General features: G+C 48.1%; 6 protein-coding genes across 6 annotated transcripts; 4 read left to right on the plus strand and 2 right to left on the minus strand.

Annotated features, from left to right (window-relative positions):
• The first annotated feature begins 1233 nt into the window (after positions 1 to 1233).
• On the plus strand, positions 1234 to 3864 carry EDB82DRAFT_512287 (uncharacterized protein). Its single transcript, XM_025737340.2, has 3 exons — positions 1234 to 1848; positions 1911 to 2915; positions 2971 to 3864. The coding sequence occupies exons 1-3, from the start codon at positions 1513 to 1515 to the stop codon at positions 3778 to 3780; spliced, it is 2151 nt and encodes a 716-aa protein (XP_025592211.1). The 5' UTR covers positions 1234 to 1512; the 3' UTR covers positions 3781 to 3864.
• Positions 3865 to 4506: 642 nt separating this feature from the next.
• Positions 4507 to 6643, plus strand: EDB82DRAFT_512289 (P-loop containing nucleoside triphosphate hydrolase protein). The gene is made up of 2 exons (XM_025737341.2): positions 4507 to 5018; positions 5070 to 6643. Exons 1-2 carry the CDS (start codon positions 4600 to 4602, stop codon positions 6526 to 6528), a joined length of 1878 nt encoding a protein of 625 aa, XP_025592212.1. The 5' UTR covers positions 4507 to 4599; the 3' UTR covers positions 6529 to 6643.
• An 899-nt stretch (positions 6644 to 7542) lies between these two features.
• EDB82DRAFT_295264 (uncharacterized protein) lies at positions 7543 to 10865 on the plus strand. Its single transcript, XM_025737343.2, has 2 exons — positions 7543 to 8068; positions 8125 to 10865. The coding sequence occupies exons 1-2, from the start codon at positions 7915 to 7917 to the stop codon at positions 10509 to 10511; spliced, it is 2541 nt and encodes an 846-aa protein (XP_025592213.1). The 5' UTR covers positions 7543 to 7914; the 3' UTR covers positions 10512 to 10865.
• Positions 10866 to 11016: 151 nt separating this feature from the next.
• EDB82DRAFT_512294 (uncharacterized protein) lies at positions 11017 to 14643 on the plus strand. The gene has a single exon (XM_025737344.2). The coding sequence runs from the start codon at positions 11234 to 11236 to the stop codon at positions 14426 to 14428; it is 3195 nt and encodes a 1064-aa protein (XP_025592214.2). The 5' UTR covers positions 11017 to 11233; the 3' UTR covers positions 14429 to 14643.
• EDB82DRAFT_512296 (uncharacterized protein) lies at positions 14644 to 16086 on the minus strand. The gene is made up of 2 exons (XM_025737345.2): positions 15099 to 16086; positions 14644 to 15047 (listed from the first exon to the last, which is right to left on the minus strand). Exons 1-2 carry the CDS (start codon positions 15691 to 15693, stop codon positions 14662 to 14664), a joined length of 981 nt encoding a protein of 326 aa, XP_025592215.1. The 5' UTR covers positions 15694 to 16086; the 3' UTR covers positions 14644 to 14661.
• EDB82DRAFT_451497 (S-adenosyl-L-methionine-dependent methyltransferase) lies at positions 16066 to 18272 on the minus strand. The gene is made up of 3 exons (XM_025737346.2): positions 18036 to 18272; positions 17461 to 17947; positions 16066 to 17409 (listed from the first exon to the last, which is right to left on the minus strand). Exons 1-3 carry the CDS (start codon positions 18144 to 18146, stop codon positions 16442 to 16444), a joined length of 1566 nt encoding a protein of 521 aa, XP_025592216.1. The 5' UTR covers positions 18147 to 18272; the 3' UTR covers positions 16066 to 16441.
• Between the last annotated feature and the right edge of the window lie 8707 nt (positions 18273 to 26979).

Below are 26979 nucleotides of genomic sequence, written 5' to 3' on the forward strand. Positions count from 1 at the left end.
GCTCGAATTGAGTTGTGTGGCATTGCCTTGCCGGCATGCATGCAAGCGAGTTCTTTCATCACAACCGTTTTTTTACCCACGATACAACATGCCGGTGGCTTATTCGACTAGAAAAGACTTGGCAGAAGCTTGGGCCTGTCAAGGAACTTCAGCTTCTAAGCTCAGGTCGTGTCTTGATACGTGCGACAAGGTACTTGTTAGTTGATCTCCAACAAGCGGCCGACCATTGATCCTCGACGAGCGGCCGACCGTGGCACAAAGGCAGTGTCACTTTCAGCGCTAAGACTCTTTAAACATCTGTCATACATACCAAGACGTTAGGAAATAATCGGAACTGATATGTCTCCAGTGTCTCGGTACACTAGGAGCAATGCTTTACCATGCGCTTGGACCGGATTTTGACTACCGGACCACGATCTGAAGTGCCATGAGACTATCCTTTAGACTGTAGTCCTTTAACGCCCGCACCGAGAATAGCTTCAAGTCTGTCTATGTGTGTTTTTACCAAGATATCAACGAGTAATTCACTGAATATAAACACCCCTCATGTCCTTGTAATAGAATTGAGACTTGACTAGCCTCAAAGTTGCCTCACAAGGCTAGACGATTTGTGTGATGCAGGAAAGAGAGTCTCTACCGCCATTTTGTGACAGCTCATTGGCCAGGACGAAGGTTTCACTGCGAATGGCAGTCGGTGGTGTTTTCTGTATCAACCCCTGTCAACACGCAGAGCTACGGCGATGACCGACGCCATACCGGTACCGTTTGATTCACGTGATGACCCTCTGCATGAGTACCTTAGAAAAACAATCAAGTTGTATGTATGGGGGATTTGGAGTACGTAGCCAAGAATTCAGCCCAGTCTTCAACCACCCCAGATTGCCATGAGCTCAGGCTCTACGCTAAATACGGGTGGTATGGAAATTAACTAACCCCTGTTTCCCGCTAGTTAGGGCTGAAGTTGGGACCTTGTAAGATCCATGTTTGGTTCACAGTAAACGGGATTCCTAAAAGAGATACTGGACCACATACCTAACTTATCATCAGGCTTCATTAATGTACGTATCGCACAGAGCCTACGTCCACTGAGTGGCCAGGTTGTTAGAGAGCTAGGCTACTGACCAGGGGTGTATTATTGCGTTGCCTTGCAGGGCATGTGGATGGATGGATGGAGGGCTGCTCCATCCCCCATGGCACTCGACTGCCGTGCCTTATTTTCTGGAAAGCCAAGAGAATACATAATAAATGGATCATCCTGGAACATTCTCTTCTCCTGCCAAAATGCTGCTAGTATTATTAGATGGTTATTCAACTAGCGAATTTAGCTGTTTAAACATAGCATCATTAATACAGTAAGCAGTTTACTCTCCCAAGTGCCGGTGCTGTCACTCACGCCCTGCGTTACAAAGTCTCAACTCACTCACCGGCTTATATTCTAAACTTGGAATCGTCTATTTTATTTAGATAAAAAAGCCACTTTCATCAGTCTCCACAAGGTCTATATCTTTCGATATGAGTACTAACACTTCACGACCTCATGCTTCCTCCTCTTCCCCTCTGTCTTTCTACTCTCCACTCCCTTATACTCCATACTCTTACACGAACAAGAAGGCCCATCACAGCTGGAAATCGCCTACTATGAGCTCATTGAATGCTTTCCAGCAGACCATTCTGAATAGCAGAGAGGATGCGCTCTCAGGGCCTGAAGAGTTATCTTCCAACTCAAATTCCCCTAGCTCTACCGCCTTCACAACTGACGGAAGGACTTCACCCTGTGGCTCGATATCGGCGGCGACTGAAGCAGGTCGCCTCAGTGTCACTTCTGTCCCAGCTGCTTGCCTAGCCTGTGTAAGTTTCCTCTTATCTCATTAGGTCCCTTTGCCATGGTGCTAACAAAACCTTCTCATTAGCGAAGCAAGCACCTAAAATGTGACGGAGTGAACCCATGCTCTCGTTGTCTCACTTCTGGCTCTGATTGTGTTTATGTTGCCTCAAGACGTGGTTACAAAGGCCCTCGACGGAACACCACCCAGAAAGTCACGAAACGTCCTAGTTCATCACCCGGTCAATCTCGAGCACCAAGTCGAAGTGGCGATGGCCCCATGTCGCTTCGATCAACTCACTCTCCGTTTCCAGTATCATCACAGTCTCCTGCTCTGGGCACGGATTCTGCCTTCTGGACCCCTTACATGGGCGATGACATGTGGAGCTCGCCATTGTCAACTCCATTCCTTGATCCTGCTCTAGCCACGAGCAGTAGCATGGAGACCGACGCATCTTTCTTTCAACCATACGGCACTCCAGATCCATCTAACGACATATTCAACCTTTTCGCCAACCAACACCACGAATCCATTCCTACACAAATCGCAATACCTACTTTTGCCGAACGCTGTATCGACTATTTCTACAATTACTTTCATGCTGCTCATCCCTTTGTATTGCCAAAGGAAGCTCTTCTCAGCATTAGGCATGAGACAGCTTTGGAACCTGTAGTCGCTGCAATGCGCTGGATAGGTTCGCTGTATATACCTGCATGTCCACATCGGGGCCAACTCTTCCAGGAAGCCCATCAATTAATCTACAAGCATGATCGTCGCAAAGACGGCTTTCTGGTTCAAGCCTTGTTGCTTCTCCTAATTTGTCTCGACGGACAGGGCCTGCAAGAAAAGGCTCGAGAAATACTGTCCGAGGTTGAGACAATTGCCATTGAGATAGGCCTCAACACAATATCCTTTGCAAATATACACGGGCGCGGGATAGCAGTAATGGAAGAGAGTTGGCGACGAACTTGGTGGGAGCTTTTTGTAATCGACGGCCTGATTGCTGGGATTCACAAGAAGACAAACTTTCCGCTATTCGACTTTGTTTCTGACGTAGCGCTTCCCTGTGAGGAATACCAATACCTCTCGGAGGTGAGTCTCATTTTTTCTGTTCAACTGTTATACCTTGACTGACTAACCTGTCAAGGACATTCCACAGCCTGCGTACCTCGAAGATGTGGACGATAGTAGTTTCTATGGTCTGAACCGTGAGTTCTCATCGTTCACATATCGAGTTAAATCCGCTCAGATCCTCGGCAAGCTCTTGAGGAGTGGCCCTGCCACTGGACCCGACGATGAAAGCCTCGGCCGTATCGAGACATTACTCACAGACTGGCGTCGCAGTCTCCCCCAGTCAAAAAAGGACGGGTTATACCAGAGTGGCAGATTGGACGAAATGATGTTCCAGGCGTATATGATAGCCCACACCACGTCGATTCTGCTTCACCAACCGTACTCGCAGTTGAACTTGTCGTCAAGCCAATTGGCTGACCCAAGCACTATACATGGCTCGAACGACAACCTCGACGCCCATACAAAGTACACGATATATTCCGCCGCAGAAATCAGCAAACTTCTTACCCATCGCGTCTCACTTCTTTCACATACACACTTCCTCAGCTACGTGGTACGGATGTCCTCCACAATACACCTTACCAAATGGGCTCTGCCCCTTGCACCACATGAAGACGGCTACAGCAGAGTACATCGGTTTATTCGACTTAACAACACTGCTTTCTTAAAAATGGCTCCAATATGGAGCGCTGCTGAACGAGAAGGCCGCTCAGCGAAAAGTATGGCGCAGGACGTCTACCAAGGGAAGAAACAGAAGCAACTGATGCCTCAGGTTTGGTATGGTATTAATCACGAAGCGGCAATGAATATAATTGCCGAGGATGAGGCTATTATGCAAGAGTTTGAGACTATATCGAGTATGCCTGGCATGCTGGGCCAGTAAACGGATACCAAACCTACAATAGTTAGACAGACATACTGCAGCCTTCCATAATGAGCGATGAGACTTGTGGCTTATCAAAGTCCCTTGATTGTATTTGCAATTATTAATTTTCACGTGTTGTCAAGATAGCTCCAATACGTACTTTTCTAGTCCCCGAGGGTCCGAAGGGACGCTTGTCTAAACTCAGCCCTGTATCTTACACCAAGTCAGCGGTAACCAATTAAGGAAGAGTGCTTCAAAGTTTAGATGGATTCGGCAATTCCTTACCGGTCTTGGTCGGAGCTGAATAGACGCCGATGTAAATAAGATGACGTGGATATTACCATGTCCACAAACTGGTGCTCAGAGGAATCGCATACTTCCAACTCATCACTATCACAACATTGTATTACACGACGACTAGAAACTTGTATCTTTGAATTTGACTAATTTTGAAGGGCAATTGCACTAGTCGAGCCTTGGCAAAATAGTTGGTGTAAAAGAGTGAATGGTAGCTGCATGGAATGAAGACTGCATTGGATACTTCACATCCACCCCAACGCACTGCGGGCCGAAAAGATTTGTGGCTGAGTGACGTATCACAAATTATAGGTAATATTCGCTGATTTGACCTTTAGCTAAATTTGGGCTGAGGTAGCGGGCAGCCCGTAGATGACACGGGCAATATTCAAGACGCCGGCGGCTGAGACGCATGTCATCTTTGTCTCACTTCAATAATAATAAAATAACGAATTCATCGGATTTAAGAAGTGAAATTCCCTAAATGTATAATGTGTTAATTACTCCTTTGATATCATTTAATCATTCAATCATACCATCATGGCACTAAAAGGCTCAGAACACAGCATGGACTCTGAACAACGTCCAGTTGCGGAGAAGCATCTCATCAACACGACAATTAAAAACTTTACCTGGAGCAACGTCACCGTAACTGTCAAGGATAGAGAGACCAAGCAGCCAAAGGCGATTGTTGATAATGTTCAAGGTATTGTTGAAGCCGGCGAGATATGCGCCCTCATGGGACCTTCTGGCTGTGGCAAGACAACGCTTCTCAACGTGTTAGCACGCCGTCCGACAAATGCGAGCAATGTCGAAGAACAAGTACTTGTCAACGGCAAGCACTTATCACTTGCAGAGTTTCGAGAAGTATCGTGCTTTGTTGAGCAGGAAGATGCTCTCATTGGATCGTTGACTGTTCGAGAAACACTCGAGTTCTCATCACGACTCGCCAGTTCAAGGTAAGTGTTTTGAAGTCAATTACGTAAATGGTATCATCTAACTTGTGATAGCTCTCTGTCTAAAAAGGAACGTAATGTTCGTATAGACAACCTTCTCGAATCTTTTGGCCTGGTCGAACAAGCCAACACTCTCATCGGCACCCCCATCCGCAAGGGCATTTCAGGCGGCCAGAAGCGCCGTGTAGGCGTTGCGAGTCAACTGATCACTAGCCCTAAGCTTCTTTTCCTTGACGAACCTACAAGTGGTCTTGACTCGGCTGCTAGTCTAGAGGTGGTCAAGTATCTTCGCGTAGTAGCGAAACGCAACAATCTCATTGTCATTTGCTCTATTCATCAACCTTCAACTTCGACCTTTAACATGTTTGATAAACTGCTTCTCCTCTCAGGTGGAAAGACACATTACTTTGGCCCTGTAAGCAGTGTCGCTGCCTATTACGCCCAAGTTGAAGCTCCACTGCCTCAATACGTCAACCCAGCAGAGCATCTCCTTGAACTGGTCAACATTGATTTTGCTCAAAATAGGGGCGAAGCATCGCGCAACCTTGGATCGCTGCAGGATTCTTGGGTGGCTTCGCAACAGGCGAGCCAAGTCAGTGATGCAATCAAGACTGCCGAATCTTCAGGTGGCGATTGGAGTGTTGAGACTATCGAGAAGAGGCCCAGCATGCCGAGCCTCACGTTGACTTTGCTACACCGAAGCTTTATTAAGAGCTATCGAGATGTTGTCGCTTATGGTATTCGCCTAGCCATGTACTTGGGCTTGGCAATCATGATGGGCACTGTTTGGCTGAGATTAGATCCAGAACAAGAGTCTATCCAACCATTCATCAATGCCATCTTCTTTGGCTCAGCCTTTATGAGCTTCATGGCTGTGGCTTATGTCCCTGCATTTATCGAAGACCGACTGCAGTACGTCAAAGAGCACCACAACGGTCTGTACGGTGCTACCGAACTGATCTTGTCCAACTTCTTGATCGGTATACCGTATCTCTTCATCATATCGGCTCTGTTTTCGGTTATCTCATACTGGCTCTCCAACTTTCAGCCCACGGCAACGGCGTTTTTTACATGGGTCATGTGGCTGTTCCTTGACCTGTTGGCAGCCGAGTCGCTCGTCGTTTTCATGACGTCGTTGTTCCCAAGCTTTGTCATCTCGCTTGCACTGGTGGCTTTCGCAAACGGTTTGTGGATGTCTGTCGGTGGGTTCATGGTGCCCCCAACGATTCTAAACGTCTTTTACAAGTACGTGTTCCACTATTGGGATTATCAGAAGTATGTCTTTGAAGGCATGATGGTGAATGAGTTTTCGAAGCGCGTGTATAGCTGTGGCGATGGATGCCAATGCATGTACCGATCTCCTTTGGCGGATCAGTGTGAGATTGATGGACAAGCTGTGCTGAATCAATATGGTTATTCTAGTGGTCATTTGGGTAGAAACGTGGGCATCATGATTTCCATCATTGCTGGATATAGGATTGCAGCGTGGCTGGTTCTTATGTTGAGGAAGTGAGAGGCCTTGTTACTTAATTCATGTATTATCAATATTATTATTTATTTAATACTATTACATTTGCATGGTAAAAAGCAAGTCCAACCAACTTACCCGCACACTGCATACAGAGTCATGTCTTGTATTCTAGAAGATGCATTAGACACTAATAAGAAGCGATCGATGTACCTGCATATGATGGATCTTGGTACAAAGCTGGTAGCGACACTATGACTACAATATCGGGATAACCGATCGTCTCTGGGGAAACTGCGGTTAGACCCTACTATTCTATCTCAGCTTGATGGTCTTTGCGTAACAGAATTATTCACAAATCATGACAACTGGGTTACATCTCTCAGGTACAGACGATACGGATCATACGGCAACTGGGCCCGACAGAGGAAGACAAGAGGTTGGGACAACGCACAGATCGACAAGTCCCCTGACCTTGCCTGACTTGGCCTGACCTGACCTGAGCGATATAGATGCAAAGGCTGACTTAACACGTCAACTCGATTCGTAGCCGAAGCGTTCGTTTATGTCAGGTTTCAAAAATATACCATGTGGGTTTGATCATAGATACGGTGAGGGACGGGACGAGTCATTCTTTAGTACGATATGCACACTTTTTGCGTCAGGCTTGGATTTTTTTAAGATCATGTTGTGTAGCCCAAGGTTGTCTAGTTGATCGTTTTGGCTGCCCGTTTTCAAAGCTAATTGATCTCTAATACAATGCATTGTGTTGGATAGCTCATGAAAGAATGGTTCATAGCTTAGAGTCAGAATCTACACCGCTGACCACCACCAGTAGCAAGATCCAATACGTATACAGACCCCACATTTACCATGAAAAGTGCCTAACCTGGCAGGTCCAAGGTCTTGTTCTGCCCACTCACTGGATCGCTGTACGCTACGCTACGGCGTATGATGGATGCGCTGGCTAGTCCCCTAGTCCCGCGGTTTCCCCACCAACCACGCCTAGCAACCAACGGTGACGGGAAGGGCGAACCATCTTTCCAAGTCCCCAAGTCCCAAGTCTCAAATTCCAAGTCTTCATTCAAGCTTGGCTTGGTTTGTGTCTCCATCTTCCGTTCTACAGACTTGACGGACTCTCTAGCCATTTTTGTCTTTTTCTCTTTGCTCTGTCTGCTTTAACGATTTTACGACCATTAAGATAGCACGAGCAATATGTTTCTGACAGGCTCCATAGCCTAAGACATCGTCATCCGCTTCTTGACCTATACGCAACTTGCGAAAACACCAACAGTAGATAGCCCACGCATCTTTCCGCATTCCGATCTCGAGACACGATCCATATCCAGACCCTACAGACGTCCACTACTTGATCGCACGAAATACATCGACCCAATCTGAAACAGAACCTTTCTCATTGTCGTCGCCATCATGGCGCCGGCAGCAGGCGAATTCTCTGCACCTGGTGCAGTCAGTTATGATTCAAACACTCAGGTTGTTGGAGATGGGACGTGGGATTTTGACAAGAATACTTTTTTATTGCCCAATTTGCAGGGCACCAACTTCGAGACTACCCGCTACAATGGTATTCAACCCAAATCGTAGTTTTGTGCACAGGATCCGACTAACACTGAGTCACAGGCATGGGAAATCGATTCTCGACACTTACCCAGTATCATGGCCTTGTCTTAGCACACGGTCTTTTGGGTGTTATCGTCTTCCTTTTCCTCATACCTTTCTCGGTCATGACTGCAAGATTCTACTCACGACGTCCCGGCTGGGCCATTAAGTATCATGCCCAACTTAACGTCTTCTCTGTCTTGCTCTTGGTACCCGTATTCATTCTGGGCTACTTTGCAGTTGGCCCGGAAAGAAGTTTGACTAACCCGCATCATGGAATCGGTGTTGCGATATTCACCCTCTTCCTGGTCCAGGTACTCGGTGGTTGGATTGTACGCAGGATTACCAAGGCTCGATCTTTGCGCATCATGATTCACCAATGGATCGGTCGGTCAATCGCCCTCCTGGGAATGGCACAGATCCCTCTTGGTCTCACTTTGTATGGATCGCCTCTCTACCTGTTTATCATGTACGCTGTTTGGATGTTTATCCTGGTTATTCTGTATTTCATCCTGAGCTGGCGGTCTGCCAACCAGCGGGACTACTATATGGATGGAGCACGATCGGAAGTCCGTTCAGAGATGCGCTCCGAGCTGGCACCAACAGAGGATACCCGAACTCGACTAACTGAGTCCGAGTTGTTCTCTGAATACAAGTCGGAGCCTCCAAAGAGCAAGGCTAAGTGGCTGGGTCCTCTCGCTGCTCTTGGTGGATTGGCGGCTTTGGCTCGAGGACGGAACAAGAACCGGAACCTAGACAACGGCAGTCGAGTCCGCAGCCGATCTCCTTCTCTTGATCGTAGCCAGAGACCAGAAGTCGTGGCTTCTAGGAATGGTTCAGCTAGCTACCTCACTGGATATACCGGCGAAAAGTACTCTGACGTTACCGGAAAGGACAACGCAGGTGGCGGAGGAGGCGGCTTCGCAAAGTTCTTGGGTGGTCTGGGACTTGGAAAGTTCTTATCTAAGAAACAACGACCCCAAGACGAAGATTATTCCGAGTATTCTGCTGTGTCGACCGAAACTCCCAGGCGTCACCGTGCAACCCGCAGCGCTCCCAGCATGAGCGACGTTACTAGAACTGATTTGACTAGCACCACTACGCCTGACCGCAATAGAGATCCTGGAAGTCGTGGACCGCCACCTGTAATGTCGCAGATGAGGAGCGCTGCTGATGGCACCGAAACTGCCCTGAGCTCGCCTCCGCCATCCGTCACCCCTCGAAGCAAACGATATGGGCCAAACTCTCGACGCAGTGTTTTCGAAGAGTCGGATTATTCATCCTATGTCAGTCCGTCTCGGCGCCCACCGCCTGAGAAGTCTGGTGGTGGTTTTGCCAAGGGTCTACTGGGAGGTCTAGGTTTCGGTTGGTTTACGAAGAAGATGGCGGACAGGAAAGCAGCAAAGGAAGATCAGCGTTTGCGTGATGAAGAGGACCTAAGATCCGGCACCTCACTCTCTAGGTTTTCCGCGGACGGATACGACTCTCCTGGCCGACGAGGCGATCGCCGACCAGTTCAACGTCGCCAAACGGGTTACCCTCCTACTGACACGATCCTGTCCTCCGAAATGTCCGAATCAACTATCGAGCCCCGGCCTGCTCGAGGCAACTACGTCTCCCCTACTGAACCCCTGGATTCAACCGTTGTACCAGCCGGTCGCGCAGGAAACCATTCAAGACGAAATAGTGAGCATGTCTCGATGCCCGCGATGCCCCCGGACCCTCGCGGCATCCTAGCACCAATGGCCCCTACTGAAACTACTGCCTCAGGTCTATCACCCGGATCCCGTGTCCAGCGATCTCGCCACAAATCCGCCCCCAGTGAGGATGGCTCCCGTTACGAGCGCTATGCGTCACCCGCCAGTGTTAGCGTGAAGATGAAAGTCCACGATGACAAGAACAAGAACGTGACCCTCCGAAGACTTACGGAAGAAGAAGCAAAGGCAGCCCGTGGCCGAAGAGACTCTGCCAGTAGCCTTTCCGGACTCGAATCCCCCACGAAAGGTCGCCGGTATCGAAGAGACTCCAGTCACAAGCGGACCGAGTCGGCTGCTGAGCGAAGAGCAGAAGAAAATGACGATATAGCTTCTTTAGCCCCTCCTAACCCTACCTTTGCGAAACAGAAACGACGAGGCAAAGATTCAGCATATTATTCTGGACAACCGGCACCAGCGCCATCAATAGGCACCTCGGCACAATTCAACCAGACAGTCTCCAGTCTGGCTGAGAGTCACGGTACTTGGAGTTGCATTACTCCTTCAGTGAGAACTTCTGCTCCCGGGCCTTCTATTGCGCCAGGCGAGGGATCTGCCGCTGCAGAGGACCGACGAAACCGAAGACGACAAGAGAGAAGACGTGCTAGCGGACAAACCACAGATGCCCCTGCCAATGTCGACATGTTTGATTGAGCTGGGAGCGGTTGGAAGAAAGTTTACCAGCCAACGCCACACTAACTGGTAGACGGCTGGTGAAGGACAAAAATGTTGCATCGTGGAAAAGAATCCTAGCATGAACGGCGTTCTGGAGGGAACTTTGCAAATTTAGTAACGCCACATCATGTCACGTCGTTTTCAATGCTTGTTTGCAGATAGACTTGTTGAAGGACGGTACTGATGTCGATAAACGAACGACGAACTGATTGATTGATTGATTGATTTAAGAATGGTAAATAGTATATGGCATTTTTCTTATAACTAGAGTACGAAGAGATCCACATAGGATTGACGATAATGAATTCAGAATTGCGTTTCTTTCAGATAGATCGAATATATATGTATGTATGTGATTATGTTGACATCTCCTTAAAGTGACCTAATTAACTAAAATTATTGGCTTATATCGTGCCTGCACTTAGCTAAAGCTCCCTTCCAGAAGTCCAATTCCAACGACTCCACTCTCCTCCATGCCAGCTCCACTACGTAACCCACCAGAGTCGGCGACAGCTGTTCTAACAACCAAAGATTCATGTCCCCTCAGAGCAGAGGCCACTGTCAATATTTAATCTTCATTCCTTTCTCTTCATTCCCTTCCTTTGTATAATCCATATAGCCACCCTCTTGTAAACCAATGGCCTTTCAGTAGGCCTCAATTCTACTGCGATAGCGATCCCTGACTTCAACAATCCATCAAGATGGCGCCAAAGCCAAAAGCAAAACCCAAGGCTCAGCAACAGCCTCCACAGACCGAGCATCAAAAGATCGCGGAGCAATGGGCTAAAGCTGAGCGCGCCCGAGCTGCTCAGCAAACCGCCAATGCCAAATTCGGACTCCCATCCGCTGATGAGAACGTTGAGGTTCTAGAGCAACGACGCGAGGCGCTTGACCAGAGAAGACGCAAGACAAACGAGAAGCGTTGGCGATGGGCTGTTGGATTCTGGGTCGTTATACTTGCTATCCACGCGCTCGGAATCTGGCTCTTTACAGGCGGTTTTCTGCTGACGCGATTGGTGTTGGAGGACAAGTCGAACTGTACTATACCTCCAATTGAGAACACCAAGGGCTTGTTGAATGTCGATCGCGGTTGCTGGCACCCTAAATCGTTTGACCGAGCTGTTGTCGTTCTTATCGACGCGCTTCGCTACGACTTTACTGTTCCTGAGGATCCGGCGCAGGCCCAGCATTTCCACAATGCCTTCCCCTACCTTTACGAGACCGCCGTCAAGTCCCCTCAGAATGCCTTCCTTCGACCATTCATTGCGGATCCACCCACTGCTACAATGCAACGACTCAAGGGTCTTACGACAGGAACGTTGCCTACCTTTGTCGATGTTGGAAGCAGCTTCGGTGGCTCCGCTATCGACGAGGATAACCTGTTGATGCAGCTGAAGGACGCTGGCAAGAAGATTGCTCACATTGGCGATGATACATGGTGGTCTCTCTTCCCGGGTTACTTTGAGCCCAACATTAGCAAAGCTTACGACAGCTTCAACGTCTGGGACCTTCACACTGTTGACAATGGTGTAATGGACAACATCTTCCCGTTGTTGAAGCCGGAGCGAAAGGGCGATTGGGATTTTCTTATTGGACACTGTCTTGGAGTCGATCACGCAGGTCATCGATACGGACCTGATCACCCTGCCATGGGCGCGAAGCTTCGCCAGATGGACGATTTCATTCGCAAGATGGTTGAGAGCATAGATGACAAGACTCTTCTGGTCGTCATGGGAGACCACGGCATGGACAGCAAGGGAGATCACGGTGGCGAGAGCGACGATGAGGTTGAGGCTGCTCTCTGGATGTATTCCAAGAAGCCCTTCTTTGGAAGAACTTCTCGCGACTTTGCTATTCCTCCGGCCAACGCCAAGATTCGACCGGTTAACCAGATCGATCTTGTTCCTACCCTCGCTCTCCTTCTGGGTATCCCCATCCCGTTCAACAACTTGGGAGGACCCATTGAGGAGGCCTTTTCTGGTGTCAAGGGCAACGACTGGCGTAACCTTGCTGCCGTTTCGCGAGTTGCTTCAGCTGGTATTGAGAGATACCAAGCAGCTTACCACAAAGCTCGGGGTCTTGTCCAGAGCGAGGGAACTGAGTCTCCTGCTGCCCTCTGGCAAGCTGCCCTTGCTATCGCCAAGAACGACCGTGATGCCTATGCTGCCTTTTCTAAATTCCAAGAGACCACGCTATCTGTTTGTAAAGACCTTTGGGCTCGCTTCGACGTTCCCCGTATGGTCATGGGCATCGTGGTCTTTGGTTTCGGCCTTGTCCTGCTTATCATGTACTCATCTCGTGATGAAGAAGATGAGTACGTTATCATGAACGACGCAGAGCTCGACTACGCGGAGAAGAAGCTCGAACTCCTGTCTTTCAAAGAGAACGACCCCGAGGTTGAGGATAATATTCACAAGAGCGTGCTCAAGGGTCTCTGGGACCCCAAGATCTTGTTCACCGTTTCTGTTCTCACTGCAGTTGGCATGTACCGTCAACATCCCATCGAGGGCCTTGTTGCACTCGTTGCGGTACTTTTCATGGCTGGCCTCAGCTCATCCCTTCACGAGGCAGGCAAGACCATTCTCAACGTTTTGCCCTCAACCTTCTGGGGTTGGATGGCTGTGGTCTTCACTGTTAGCCAGTCTATTGGATTTGCATCCAACTCATACACTATCTGGGAAGACTCTATCCTTCTCTTTTTCATTACCACTTTCGGTATCGCCAGTGCTGTCTCCGCTTTCCGAATCGAATCTCGACGCGAGAGATACTTGGGTATCTACCACTCTGTTGCCTTTGTTGTTCTCGGCCGTATCGCCTCTTACTCAAAGCTCTGCCGCGAGGAGCAGATGCCCTACTGCACTTCCACCTACTACGCTTCCTCGACTTCCTCCACCTCTGCGACATGGCAACTGCTCATTCCCTTTGTTGTCTGCCTTGTCCTTCCCGCTATCATCAAGTCTTTCCTTGTTACAAGCCGATCATACGAGGGTATTGCCCCTACGTGGATCGGCTTGGCTATCCGCGGAGGCTTGTTTCTCTCTGCTTTGTACTGGGTTATTGACGCCGCTGACAATGGAGGCTGGCTTGAGGGACGATTTGGCGATGGAGCCTTAAAGACCGTTGGTGTTTACTTGGCTCAAATCGTTCTCGCTCTGGCTTTTGTTGCTGGAAGCACCGTGTTTGTCTGGGCCCCGCCTTGTGTGTCCATCCTTCAATCTGCTGGAGCTGGCGGCCGACCTGTTGTTACTATCATCGGATACGGCAACGCCATCGGTGCTCGCTACCTTCTGTTGCCTCTTAATATTCTCCTGGCCTGTTTCCTCCTTTCAAAGCCTATGGGAGGCGGTGCTCTGGCTCTCATGTTCTGGCAGATCCTCACACTAGCTGAGCTTCTGGATCTCAACGAGCTCAAGACAAACCCCATTGGCCCTGTGATGCTCGCCATCCTTGGAAACTTCTACTACTTCAAGACGGGACATCAGGCTGTTCTGTCCAGCATCCAATGGGATAGCGCTTTCATCCCTCTCTTCACCATCCGCTACCCCTGGACACCCATCGTTGTGGTTCTCAACAGCTTCGCTGGTCAGATCATCGCCGCTGCATCTGTGCCACTTCTGGCTCTGTGGAAGGTCGGCCCTAAGCAAAAGGGAGTGATGGAGACTGCTACCCGCAGCATTGGCGTTTTCATCATCTATTACGCCGTTGAAGCCCTGGCCACTATGAGCTGGGCTGGCTGGCTCCGTCGCCACTTGATGCTCTACCGTGTGTTCAGCCCTCGTTTCATGCTTTCCAGCACTGTTCTTCTTGTACTTGACTTGGTGATCATCTTGGTGACCATGACGGGCTTACGAAGCAACGCAATGTCTCTTGGCGAGGTCTTTGGATGGGCTGATTAGTCTGTATGATTCAAGGGAATTATGTGTATGATACGTGTGCAGATGTGAGAGCTCTGTCTTTCATTTTACTGCTGGCACTATTTATCAAATTAGAAAAAAGGGAGGCAAATTCTTTGGCATTGGGGTATGACAGGCGTTTCGCCGGGCCTTTCTGGCTAGACATTTATTGTAACACGTCGGCATTTTCTAGTATACAACCATACTATATACAATACATCATCATTTTGAACGTCTTATTTGCTGACAACATCCGCTGTTCCTTTGACAGCCATTCCTCCTTCTGGTCCCTCGATCCAAACATCCCATCGTCCCTCCACTCCTTCGTCTTTTGATACTCTGCGGACATTGATACTCATGCCCTCGTTAACGTAGAGCGGCGCATAGTTTCTGTAGTTAAACTTGTGAACAGATGCGCTAGAGCCAATCTGGTCGTTGAGAACGCGGAGCATCAGTGCGAGAGTAAACGGGCCATGGACGAGAAGTGAGCGATGGCCGTCTACTTCTCGTGCGAATTGAGGGTCGAAGTGAATCGAATGCGCGTTGAAGGAGAGCGCTGAGAAGTGAAATAGATGTATCGGTGATGGGGTGAGAGATATGGAATAAGTGGGTGGGTGGGGATCTAGCATGTCATGTCAGTAATGCTTTTTGGACGGAGTAGATACAAACTTACATTTGAGAAGACGTGCAGGTGAAGAGGCAGATTCTTTCTCTTCCTTCATGAATACCAATGTCCTCCTCTCTTCAATATCCCACTCTTCTCTCCCCTCTGCTTTATGGCCAGTCCCGTATCTTCTCCATATATCAACATATACTTTCTCCTCACCCTCCTTGCCTTTCAAGTTAACATCCTCTATCTTCTCCCTACAGATCACTGGCCTGGCATCAAGCTTCATCCCCTCTCCTCTAAACGTAACCTCGCCACCCGCCCAAACACGCCGAGTATATGGCGAACCAGGAGAGTGATCAGGATCCGCACCATCGGGAATGAGCCGTGAGGGAGGCAACTGAATAGGAAAGTAGACGAGGTGGTGACCTTGAGGAAGATTTTGAGGAGGTGAGGATATTTTCGGCGATGTGTGAGAATTGTAGAGAAGGTCGTTAATAGTGGTGGTAAGAAGATGGGAGGGCATAGGCGTTAGATAATCTGGTATTATCTTGGGAGGATGGGCTTTGAGAGCTGAAATGATGGTTGAGTGTGTCTTTGTACTGTATCGTCTCTGTAGATGTAAGCCAGACTGGCGGATGAACGATGACATTAACCTCATGATGAAGATCAATTGCCTGCGCAGAAATGGGAGAATATTTGTATCTTGGTCTGTTTGGAGTTGTTTGGCGGTCCTTGTAATGAATTGAATCGTTGATGTGTTGAAGTGGGGAAGTTGAAGACGCAAAATCTGTCAATGGCAATTTGAATGCTGAGACTCAAATGATGAGATCAAATTGGTTTATTTTCGGCGTGCTGTATCTGTATCATGTCAAGATATGTGCAAACTGACCTACACAAGAATGATTGGGCTGAATGAATAAATGGTGTTTGGCTGATTGGACTGTGTATTTACGGGTCACGAGTCTCGGTCGCTGGTTGTCATGATATGCAAGCCACCCAAGCTATCATGGCCCACGCTCAGTAGTTAATTATCACATTTTACAGATTAAACATCATGACACAGTCAAGATAATGAACAAACTTTTAAATTCATCCCTTTCCTTGCAAGACATCTATATAATATTCCATGTCTATTTCTTGCCCCCAAGGCTGCTGTTACGCATCTATCATGAACTATGAAACTTGCCCGTTGCGTCTAGGCCAGCCTCGACCGAGTTCATCGGACAGGGGGCGCATTCCGGGTTAAACATGCCGGAGATGAATCAAGTTATCATTTTCGCCCTGGTTGTCAATTGTGTGACTAATCACAATGTTGGCCTCTCATTAGGAGGCATCCTTTTAAAGCTATACTTTTTCGGGCACGGCTCAGGAAAATCCCAATTGGCGTTAGACACTCAGCCAAAACTTTACAGAAGCTCAGAGGGAGTCTTGACGTTGTTCTTGGCGGCCCAAGACTGGAGGTCAGCACGGCAGTTGTCAAGAGCGCCGTGAAGGTTGAACTGGGTCTCAACACCATCAATACGGTGAGTAGAGTTGATGTTCTTGACGAGAGTGATTTGGAAGCAAGTAGCACTGCCCTGGCGGGAGATAATGGTGGAGTAGGCAAGGAAGAACTCCCAGATGCGGAACCAGCGTTTGCCGTACTTGGCCTCGACCTTGTCCCTGTTGTCCATCCAGTTGCGGTACCATCTCCAGAGAGTGGCAGAGTAGTGAACACCAATAGTATCAATGTGCTTGATCTCGAAACCGGTACCCTCGAGCTTGTCGACAACCCAGCCGAGAGGAGTAGAAGCGTCAGCACCAGGGAAGATGTACTTGTTCATGAAGAGGCCCCAGGTCAAATCCTCGTACTGCCAAGCCTTGCGGATACCAGCGTACTGGAGGAAGAAAACACCATCGTCATCAAGCATGTCGTGAACCTGCTTAAGGAAGCTGGAGAAGTGACGGATACCAACGTGCTCAGACATCTCAAGACTGGTGATCTTCTTGTAGCCACCCACGGGAACGGGAATATCTCGGTAGTCCTTGCAGACAATTCGGCTCTGCTCCTCAGGGATACCAACCTTGCGCATGCTGCTGTTGCCCCAAGCGGTCTGGTTACGGCCGAGAGTGACACCAGTGACGTTGGCACCATACTGCTCGCTAGCGAAGCGGGCAAGAGTACCCCAACCACAGCCAATGTCGAGCATGGTGTCGCCCTTGGTGAGACCAATCTTCTCGCAAACAACAGTGAGCTTGTTGTCCTGGAGTTCCTCAAGGGTCTCCTCGCGGTTGATGTCGGAGATAATACCAGAAGTGTAAATCATGCGTGGGCCAAGGAACCAACCGTAGAAATCATCACCACGGTCGTAGTGGTCGCGGACCTGCTCCTCGTCTGGCAAATATTAGTTACTTTGATCGATTTTTGGTCGGATAGAATACATACCCTGAGAACGAGTGTGCATAATAACCTCGGGCATCATGCCAAACAGGAAGAACTTGATAAGGCCAATAGTGAAGCGGAAGCTGACCCAGTCGTGGCGCTGTTCCATGACCTCAAGGCAGTCACCCTTGAAGTCAACATCGCCGTCAAAGTACATTTCGTAGAAAGTCTCCATGGGAATTTTGTTGGTGCCACGGTACTTGGCGCGGTCGGCCTCCTTCTTGAATTCAAGGTAGTGCTCGACACCACGGTTAGGAAGGCGAACCTTCTCATTCTTGCGAGGGCTGATGGCGGAAATGGTCAACCACCAGACAGCGAGCATGGGAAGATCGATGATGAGGGCGAAGAACAGAGTGGTCTTGAAGCCACCGCCGACCTTCCAGCTGAACCACCAGGGGACGATGGTCAGGATGGAGATGAGGACATAGTTGTTGAATGTGTCGGCACCAGAGCCATCGGCGGGAAGGGGAGCGTTCTTGATGGCAGGGTACTGTAAAGTTGATTATTAGATGATATTTTGCGGACAAGGCACGAAGAGGACAGCAATCGTATCGTGGGTGGATGATATCAAGACTTACCCTGGTAGTAGGAACACCAACATCCTCAAGCTTGTCAAAGTCAGGCTTGGGAAAGGCGGGAGTTTTAACGAACTCGAAGTCGAGGCCGGTTACGCCTGATTTCTCTGCCATGATGACGACAGATCCCAATGGCTATCAGAAGCTATGAGATGATGAAGAGAAGAGGGAGAGAAGTTGATGTTGGCGGGTTTATTTTTTAAGAAGGACGAGCATTTCGTGGGGCAGCTGGAGGGGCCCAGAAAGGGAGGGAGCTCTGGCCCAAGTTCGAGAGGAGGGGCGGTGTAAAAAATAGGGTCCAGAGCCATCTCCAGAAATTTTGATTGGTTGGTGACCCTGAACTCAACCCCCTAGACTCACCAAGATTGACACTATCCCGGTAGTTTCGAGGTGTTCTTTTCAACGTTGATAGGGGCTAATAGCGGTAGAGCTTGACATGTCTCGGAGCAGGACGGGACACATCAGCCATTTTACAGCCATTTTCAACTCTCTTTAGACTGCATCGAACATGATAGAAACAACTGATCTTGATCTAATTGTGTATAATTTTCTCAAGGTTTGATCAAGAAATTATTGTTCTACAATTGGTAACCAATCACACAAACCAGTACACAATACGCAGGTACAGCTTCAGGGCAGCCAGTCATTCCCCCTCAACGACTGTCGATCTAGCCCCCACTAAGCTCGAATTGCAAATATCCAATGCCAGCAAAATAATAGGAGTGGCCCAGAGATCAGCCTCGCTCTAGACTCTTCTCTAATTCGTACTCGGCTTTGACAGATACGAATAACTAAACTGCATGGTTGCTTAGTATGTTCTTGTTTCTACAGGGCCTGTTGGTGTTATGCACGACACTCTCCAGGTCTCATCGCAGAGCCCCTCTTTTTACATCTGAGGATACGTGGCCCTTTGACTTGAACAAAGTTGGGTCGAGGACAAGACCACTTTTCAAGCTACCGCTAGTGAGAAATGGTCTCGGCTGACCCCTGCTGGCTGGTTTATGGTTACTGGTGCTCTAGACAACATGTTTCATTATCGGATTAAACATGCTGCTCTAGTCTGTTCCATGCCAACAGGACCCTTAATGTTGCAGACTTTCCAAAGGGATTTAAATGTAACACTTTGACATGTCTGATACCTTGGTTGCTGGTTAAATTCGTCTTTTTGAAAGAGCATATCTAGGTAGATATGCACTATGGATTATTCTCTCTGGGTACTTACGCCCGATTTTTGTTCCAGGCGTGAATCAACAAGGCAAAGGGACCAGATACTTTTCCCATTCTCAAACGGTCCTTTTATCTTATCTATACTTGTCATGGATCTTTACTGAGGAAATAGTATTCTAGATACCGACTGTGAACCGCATTAGATTACTCTTGTTCCAACACCAGTACCAGAATCACTCTTCCCTAGCATCTCCCAACTAACAGTCTTCACAGTCATATTAATAACCTGTTCATATAAAATGTTCAATTTTTGAAAGCATTTACACAAGATACTTTACAGGATTAGGATAATACTGAAAATTCAAGACAAGCCATCTTCTTACCATCCTCCATCCAAATCACAGTTATGTAGGCCATATACAATAACGCTGCCAGCTATACTCCACGGTATGTTGGCATCACCAAGCCCAACATGGCTTACATAAGGTCTTAGGGGTCCATTCGCGCAACAATAATTTGGATGACCGGGGCAGAAAAACTTGGTCGCTGGGCCAAAGTCACAACCAATAATCTATCATCGTTGGGGATCGCTTGCCATTGAAAACTCACGATAATGGTAGCCCTACTCAATGGCGTTATTGACTCTATAGAATTATCCGGCGTGCCCCCAATGATTCCGATTTCCATTGCGGCTAAGCCGGTACTGCAGCTCAAGGGACCACTTACTTCTTTTTGACGTCACTTTGTTATGCATCAAACAAAGAAGGTCCATGAAAAGTCACTCTTGGTTCTGCCTTGGAACAGTTACTTTGTGTGTATTTTCTTCATCTGTGTGAGTCCGATTGCAGCATGCATTGATGCCGCGAGTTCGCCGAAACCCCCCTTATAGCTCCATCATCGTTTGAAACTTACTCGCCATACATCACACTTGCCTAGCACATCTTTGAGCAACAATACCTTCGGTGAGTATCAAATCACCCCATTTTATTGGATCCATGGTTTCCGTGCTTTGTGTTTGAGATCGAGCAAAGAAACGAGGTTTGCAAATGTATCGTGCCAAATGGCATACCGCTATTATTTACAGCAGAGATAGAGAGTAAATGGAAGATGCTGCACAACAATGCTTTTATAATCAAGTGACATATGAATGGACAGGATTGGCGCCAGGGAGACCTGCCAGGGGCGTAATATCGGACGAAGATCCAAGAAAGTGATACATTGGTGAACATGGCGTCAATATGTTAGTTCCCATCAGGGTATTAGATAAGTTGGCCTCTAAGCTTTAGGATACAAAAATAAGCAGTCTAAGAAGTTTGATCTAAATGACATAAACTGGCGTACTCATTTCATCCCTTATGCTAACAGCAGCCAGCTTTTCCGATACGCTGATGGTTCCTTCATAGTTGGTAGCAGTACCGTGGATACTGTTACAAGCTTGATCGGCATTCATAGGAAGGAGTTCGGAACTTCCGAGTGACGGTACTGCAATCAAATTTGTCGGTTTACTTATACCCTGTTAGCGTATCGCAGCTTCACTCCTGGCCGGGCTTGAATTGAGGAATGGTGTAAACTTGGTGTACTGGTCTGGTCAAGGGTCATTTCGAGGAGATAAACACCAGCATAGAGAGGATGGAAAGAACAATCAATCTACAGTGTACCTACCTAGTAGGTACCAAGACTTCAAATAATTGGAAGAGACGACTAAGCTTGTAGTCAATGAGAGATGTTCATAGGCAGGCAGAATCTCATGCAGTTGCATGGTGAGACATACATATATATGATGTAGGAAGGAACAACCTCTCGTGCACGTATAAGCAAGCGGCAGGCAAGTAGAATTTATACCTTCCCGCTTGAGATATCTGGACTCTGCTCCGTAAACCAGTCTAGGCCAGAAAAGGCTGCACAACTGCTATGGCCATGAGATGGCTTGTAATTTGTTAGTGGGGTATACAATTTCTGGCGCATCTACTCTCTAGGATTGGCCTAGCTTCAACGGCAGCCCATGATGGATGCACGTTACTGAATTTGGTATGTGTAACGAAGCTATACTAGTTCAAGTCTGATAAGTCAAAGGAATGTATGGTCTACATTGTTCTTTGAGTGGTTTACGTTGTATCTGACGGCTTTGTACGTTGCTAGTACGGCAAATTCTTCCATGACCTTGGCTACCTATCTCAGTAGAATCACTTTACATTGCATTGCTCTTTTCTCTGATCGATGAGGTAAGGTGTGCAGGTCATCATGACGAGTCAAGGTGGAGAGCTTTGAACCACCGCGGCTCCTTATCATTACATCATGCTATTAGGTAGTTACCGTCAGCCGCCTCGTTCCCACTCATACGGGAAGGCAGATACCTTGGCAGGTGTGAAGATGCTGGTATCTTAATGAAGTTGGCATTAGCTCGTGCGGAAACCTTTTTAGTTGCCGTGCTTCCATGGCCATCAGGGCACAGACTTAAGGTACCCGGCCGCGGCAAGTATGTTTTTGGCAAGCACACTTTATGATAGCCATGGCTCTTTCCAAAAGAGTGTTAATCAATGACAACTCAGGGTCTTCAATGGCGCTTGCCCTTGGTAAACGCATCGACAGCACGTGCACAAGCGCGCCTACTGTTGGTTCTGTCACTTCTGCGGCAACTTCAATTCCAACTTCACGCCACCACCTACAATCCACATATCTCCATCCGCCAGCCTTTGTCGCTTCCACTTTCTCCCAAATCTTGCAAGATCATCCGCTAGTTTTGTCATATTCTCTCTGGATACTGTTGCCATCCCTCTTTCCGATCAATTCTAAGAACATCAATATTATACGCCCCTCACGGTATCAGAAAAGCTGTCCGCTGGAAACTTAAGAGACGAAATTAGCAGGTCACTTTATGATATTTCGACTATGCTTCTTAGGCTGTTTATTTTTATATCTTAAGACTCTAGAGGTCAACTTTTCTGCTGCCCACTAGACGCCGCTCCTCTCGCCACCGCCGTCGGCGCATTGTGAAACATCACCCCGTTCAATTCTTTGAAGACTACAAACCTGAGTCATTGGAAACCCAGGAGACATGACTCCAGGATTTGGTCGCGCTACGACCAGCGATCCAAAGTCAGCTGGACACGAATGAAAACCATACCCTAGGTAGAGCATTAGGAGAACGTGACATATCAAACAATATGTTTGCGTGCCCGATAAGCAGAATTTCTATGGGTTTCTGGCCTTGGCGTATCTACAAGATCATCAACAAATGCACAAGTTCGATGGTGCTCCAAATGCTCATCGCCATGTCGTACAAAGCTGCTGAGTCTGGTACGACAGCCAGGATTCTTGATGAAATTAATACTCTGCTGGTAGCAGCAACGCTCTCAAAGTGTCACAGGGCATGCTCCTGGCTTGCGGCTTCTCGAGAATATTTACACTGTCAAGAATCAATATGGAGTACGGGCAGCATCAAATCCAAGAGGGAAGCGTGCGCGTATCCTCGAGCTCAGATCAGGGTGTGTCCTTCAAAAACTTACCCCATCGGGCTCTGCCATTTGTTTGGTCCTTTTACGAGCAACATGGAGTTTAGCATCTCGCTTAAGGAATGGCGCTTCAGCTTGACATGCCCAACATGCAAGGCAGTTTCAAGAAGAAAAAGCCACATGCAGCCATCACAAACATGTTTTTGGTTGCGCCTCGACTCAAATACAGAAAAAGGCCCAATGTGGCTGGACTTTGTATAAGCCAATCCCCGGGATCAGAATCCATTCACACGTATCAATTGCTCAACATCCGTACATTTCATTTGTTGGATGCCTCAACAGCCACCACCAAAGACTGTGTTGCCCGTGTCGGCCGCCCAGAAGAAGCTAAAAGTTACAAAAACATCGGATGAGAGTTCTTCTGGCTTTTCGTTCTCGTCATATGTCAAATTTCCAAGAGAAGATGTTGTGAAGGAAACTTTTTGCAACGGACTAGGCCCGGATAATGACCAACACTAAACTAAGCATGCGACACCATGACAGGTTTAGCTTGTATCAAAGCCGGATCGTTGGTAGTTGCCGCAGACCCTTCGTTATCAATTACGGCATGAGGAGCCAACATGTCTATTAACCCAAAGAAGTTGGCTTCTTAAGAGGCAATTTCGTGAGACATGAAGCATCTGGCCGAACTAGGCGCATCAACGAGATGCTGGGTGACCAGTAATGGGGAGAAACCTGGGTCATGCATGGTGATGCGTTGTGTTGAGCAAAAGCGATTCGCTACGAGGTCGAGCGTGTTTGTTACTTCTCACAGACACACCTTTGCGCGACAGAAATCAACCTGCATCTCACATACTTAATAGTATCCATGTCGTTAACATTGGTGAATATGTCAAACCCAGCCGTTGCCGCCGGCAAAGGGTATGTTAGGAGTCGCATATTTCTCCACTGTAGGATTCTCTATGACAATTGGCGGCCGCGTTTTGTCGAGGCTCAGAGCAAGTCTCTAGAAGATCCTCTTCTGCAAACTCTTCAATTTCATCCTCGAAAGAACCTCACCCATCTACTTTCATTACTAATTACGACACCCTGGAAACTCAGTTACGTACGTGTAACACAGACCAGGATAGTCTTCGTCAAGGACGGCGGATCGATCTTTGGTGGATCGATGCAACTTGTCCATCAGTGAAATCTTGCGATAAGACCAGTCACCATGCCGATCTTTCACGCCTAGCCGGCCGAAGGACTTCTGGGCTTGGCAAGCGAATGGATTAGGAAATTCAGTTGACGCCAAACACCTCCAACCTGTAGTCGACTTTTATGTTCTCTGCCCCTCATGGAATAGCCACAGCCCATGGAGCCTGGAGCACATACAAGTGCAGCCCAGCCCAGCCCGCCCCCACACACAAGGACAAGCACGGAGCACCTAATAGCGTATGTTACTGGTCAGAATCAGATGTCAGTTTCTGAAAGCACCATGTCAGTTGCTGTACCAATACCGTAACGTTTACAAGTAGCACCGGCACAATGTACAGTACTGTACAGAGTACATGCACACACGGGACGCGAAATCCTTGGCCAACCAAGTTTACGGCATGAATGCTGCGGGGAGTGTCTTAGCACATACAGCAGTCCCCCATTGCAACACAAACAAACGTGGGCAGGAAACGGCATGCGCGGATACAGCACGGCACGACACGGCACAGTGTCATACAGTCGACGCCGACATGATCTTTTCCATTTCCTGGGCTGTGCCCTTTTGCATGACCCTGTGAGGACAGACGGAAACGCACTAAGTTGTGAGCAACACGAGAAATAGATGTAATGCATTCTCCGGCTTGCGCCACTCCGGCAGGACCAAACAGCAAGGCAGTAACGTCCAAGAGGGCAGGTTACGATGGCACAAGACACAATTGTCACCAAGCTAAGTACGGGGTTCAAAAGAAACCGGTAGTACCGTAGCATCACAGAGAAGCGGGTTTCCCATCCCATCGCTCACCTCACGGGTCAAGCCAGACCATAGCCCCCCTGTCTGGCTTATGCAGGATCCAACTTCTATTGTAACTGTACCGCTACTGCTGATCCTGCAGCTCCGGCCCATCACCATATGATTTCGACGCACAGTGGGTTTCTAGAAATAAAGGGGACTAAGACATGGACCAACACCAACACCCACCACCGGGATTGGTAGCGCAAAACGGAGCTTTCTACAACTAACGACATATTGTGCCTGAAGACGAGCCGATGGATTAGTACCAGTGCCTCGGAGCGCACATGGATTGCGTCCTCTCACTTTTACCCGCCGCTTTGTTGCATTGCATAAAGTTCGATACGCAAACAAGCCCTGCGTTGAGAGAAGAGAGATGAGGAAACTCGCCTCGATGACGAGCAAGACAATACGGAAATACTATCAAGGTAGGAGGGCCCCTGTGGCTCTCCCGGATCGACACCCATGCAAACCAAGGTCGATAAAAGGCCGAGCATCCCATCCAGTTTATGATTCGTGAGACTACTAAACATTCGTCTCTTCAGCCCTACACAACCACAACTGACCCCCATCTCACTCAACTGAACGTTGGACTAAGCATCATCTGCTATTTTTATGAAGGGTGCTCATCTGTTCATTGCCCGTCGTTTTGTACGTCGACCGAAAGGTTTTAGTGGCTCGGATTTTGTTATATCATCTTCCCTTCCCACCTGCGATAACCCAAACACCACGGCCGTTTTGATCCCATCCCATACACAAGAACCCAGCTTGATTTAAAGCATTATAAAAATTTGGTCTATCACGCAAAAACTCTTCCACCATGTGCCAACCAATGCGACCAACCATGAACTGCAAAGTCGGCTCATCAGAACTTGTTAACTATGCCAATGGTGTTTGCGCACACAATCTTACCCACAACTGCTTCGAAAAGGCCGCGCCAAACGATACCCTTTGCATAATGTGCAGAAACCAGTGTCCTCCTTGATAAAGGCACGCAATTCGACCTGGTCGACATAGACCTGTCATGACAGAGGCTCGGGAATAAGGAGCCATCATGACACGGCCCTAGCTCGCCTGTTGCACTGCCTTGCAGGCCCCAATTGGCATGCAAAGCGATGCAAGAACGCCAGGGTATCGAAAGATGGAGCTAGAAAGAAATAGCATCAGTGTGACGGATCAGACTACGCAAAGTGATGTTTGGAAATGGTGGGACTTGGTTTTGGACCCAGATATGCAAGACATGGTCACAGTCAAGATGACCTGGGTTTCGACTTGCAGAAGGGTAACATTGGAAGGCTTGGGAGGTTCTTTTTCTCCGACACTGGGAAGTTACAGCACATGAAGGTGGGAGGGCAAGGCTGAGGAAAAGGACTGGATTTAATAAAGACAAGGCCAACTGGGAACAAGCACCGACTTCATCCAAGTAGGAGGTTCTTGAATAGCGGCAACATAGGAACAGAACTGACGTACTGTAACTACACCCTGACATAGTGCAACACAATATCAAGTGCACTTGGATCAGTAATCCATTGTCACTACAGCAAGACTTTATTCCGGAGTGCTCCATGTAATGCAAAAAAGTAGCCTGTCTACCACCATATGGCCATGATCTAACCGCCATGCCTGATGGCCAACCCCGTATTAAACCCACCTAGTTAGTTGCAAGTACTACCAGTAGGCTGCCTGTCAAGTCAATCATGATTCGAAGACTCCTGAACTAGTGTATCACCATCAAAAGAGTCGTTACTCTAAAGCTGTCACGAGGTGAGAGTGCAAGGTGGCAAGGCAGAGCAAGACACTATCATCAGGCCTCCGAATTTCCCTATCAACGATTCAGACTAGTATAGCAAGATCCACAGGATAATTGAAAATGTTTTAACTGGACCAAATACGCTCGACTAGTCAATCACGATGTGTCTATGTCAACGTTAGGTTGTTGGCCTGAAATGTGATCCATTACATAGCCGCCGAGAAGTGACCATTAGCAACCAGTAAACCACATATTTTTTTCGTAGTGACGATGAAATAACAATGCGGCAAACGAGTCAATTCGGTACAGGACATGCCGCCATCAACTAGAGTTGCTCCAACCACGACTGGGCAATAGCATGCGTATGCATATATAAGTACGCATGCATACGCTATGAATTGCGTATTCAGGAAGGATAGAATAAGCGGCAAAAGAAGGCTTGCATATATATACACAGTTTCGGACAATGCATGGGAGGGTGACTACTGACTACGCATTAAGGACGAGTCACGATTTGTCCGTAACACAAACTATGTATTATCTCCGTTCCATTTCCCGGTTTCAACAGCCGTTAAGCCTGAATAGAGGAAC

Source organism: Fusarium venenatum (assembly GCF_020744135.1).
Source record: "Fusarium venenatum strain MPI-CAGE-CH-0201 chromosome Unknown EDB82scaffold_4, whole genome shotgun sequence".
Classification (NCBI taxonomy): domain Eukaryota; kingdom Fungi; phylum Ascomycota; class Sordariomycetes; order Hypocreales; family Nectriaceae; genus Fusarium; species Fusarium venenatum.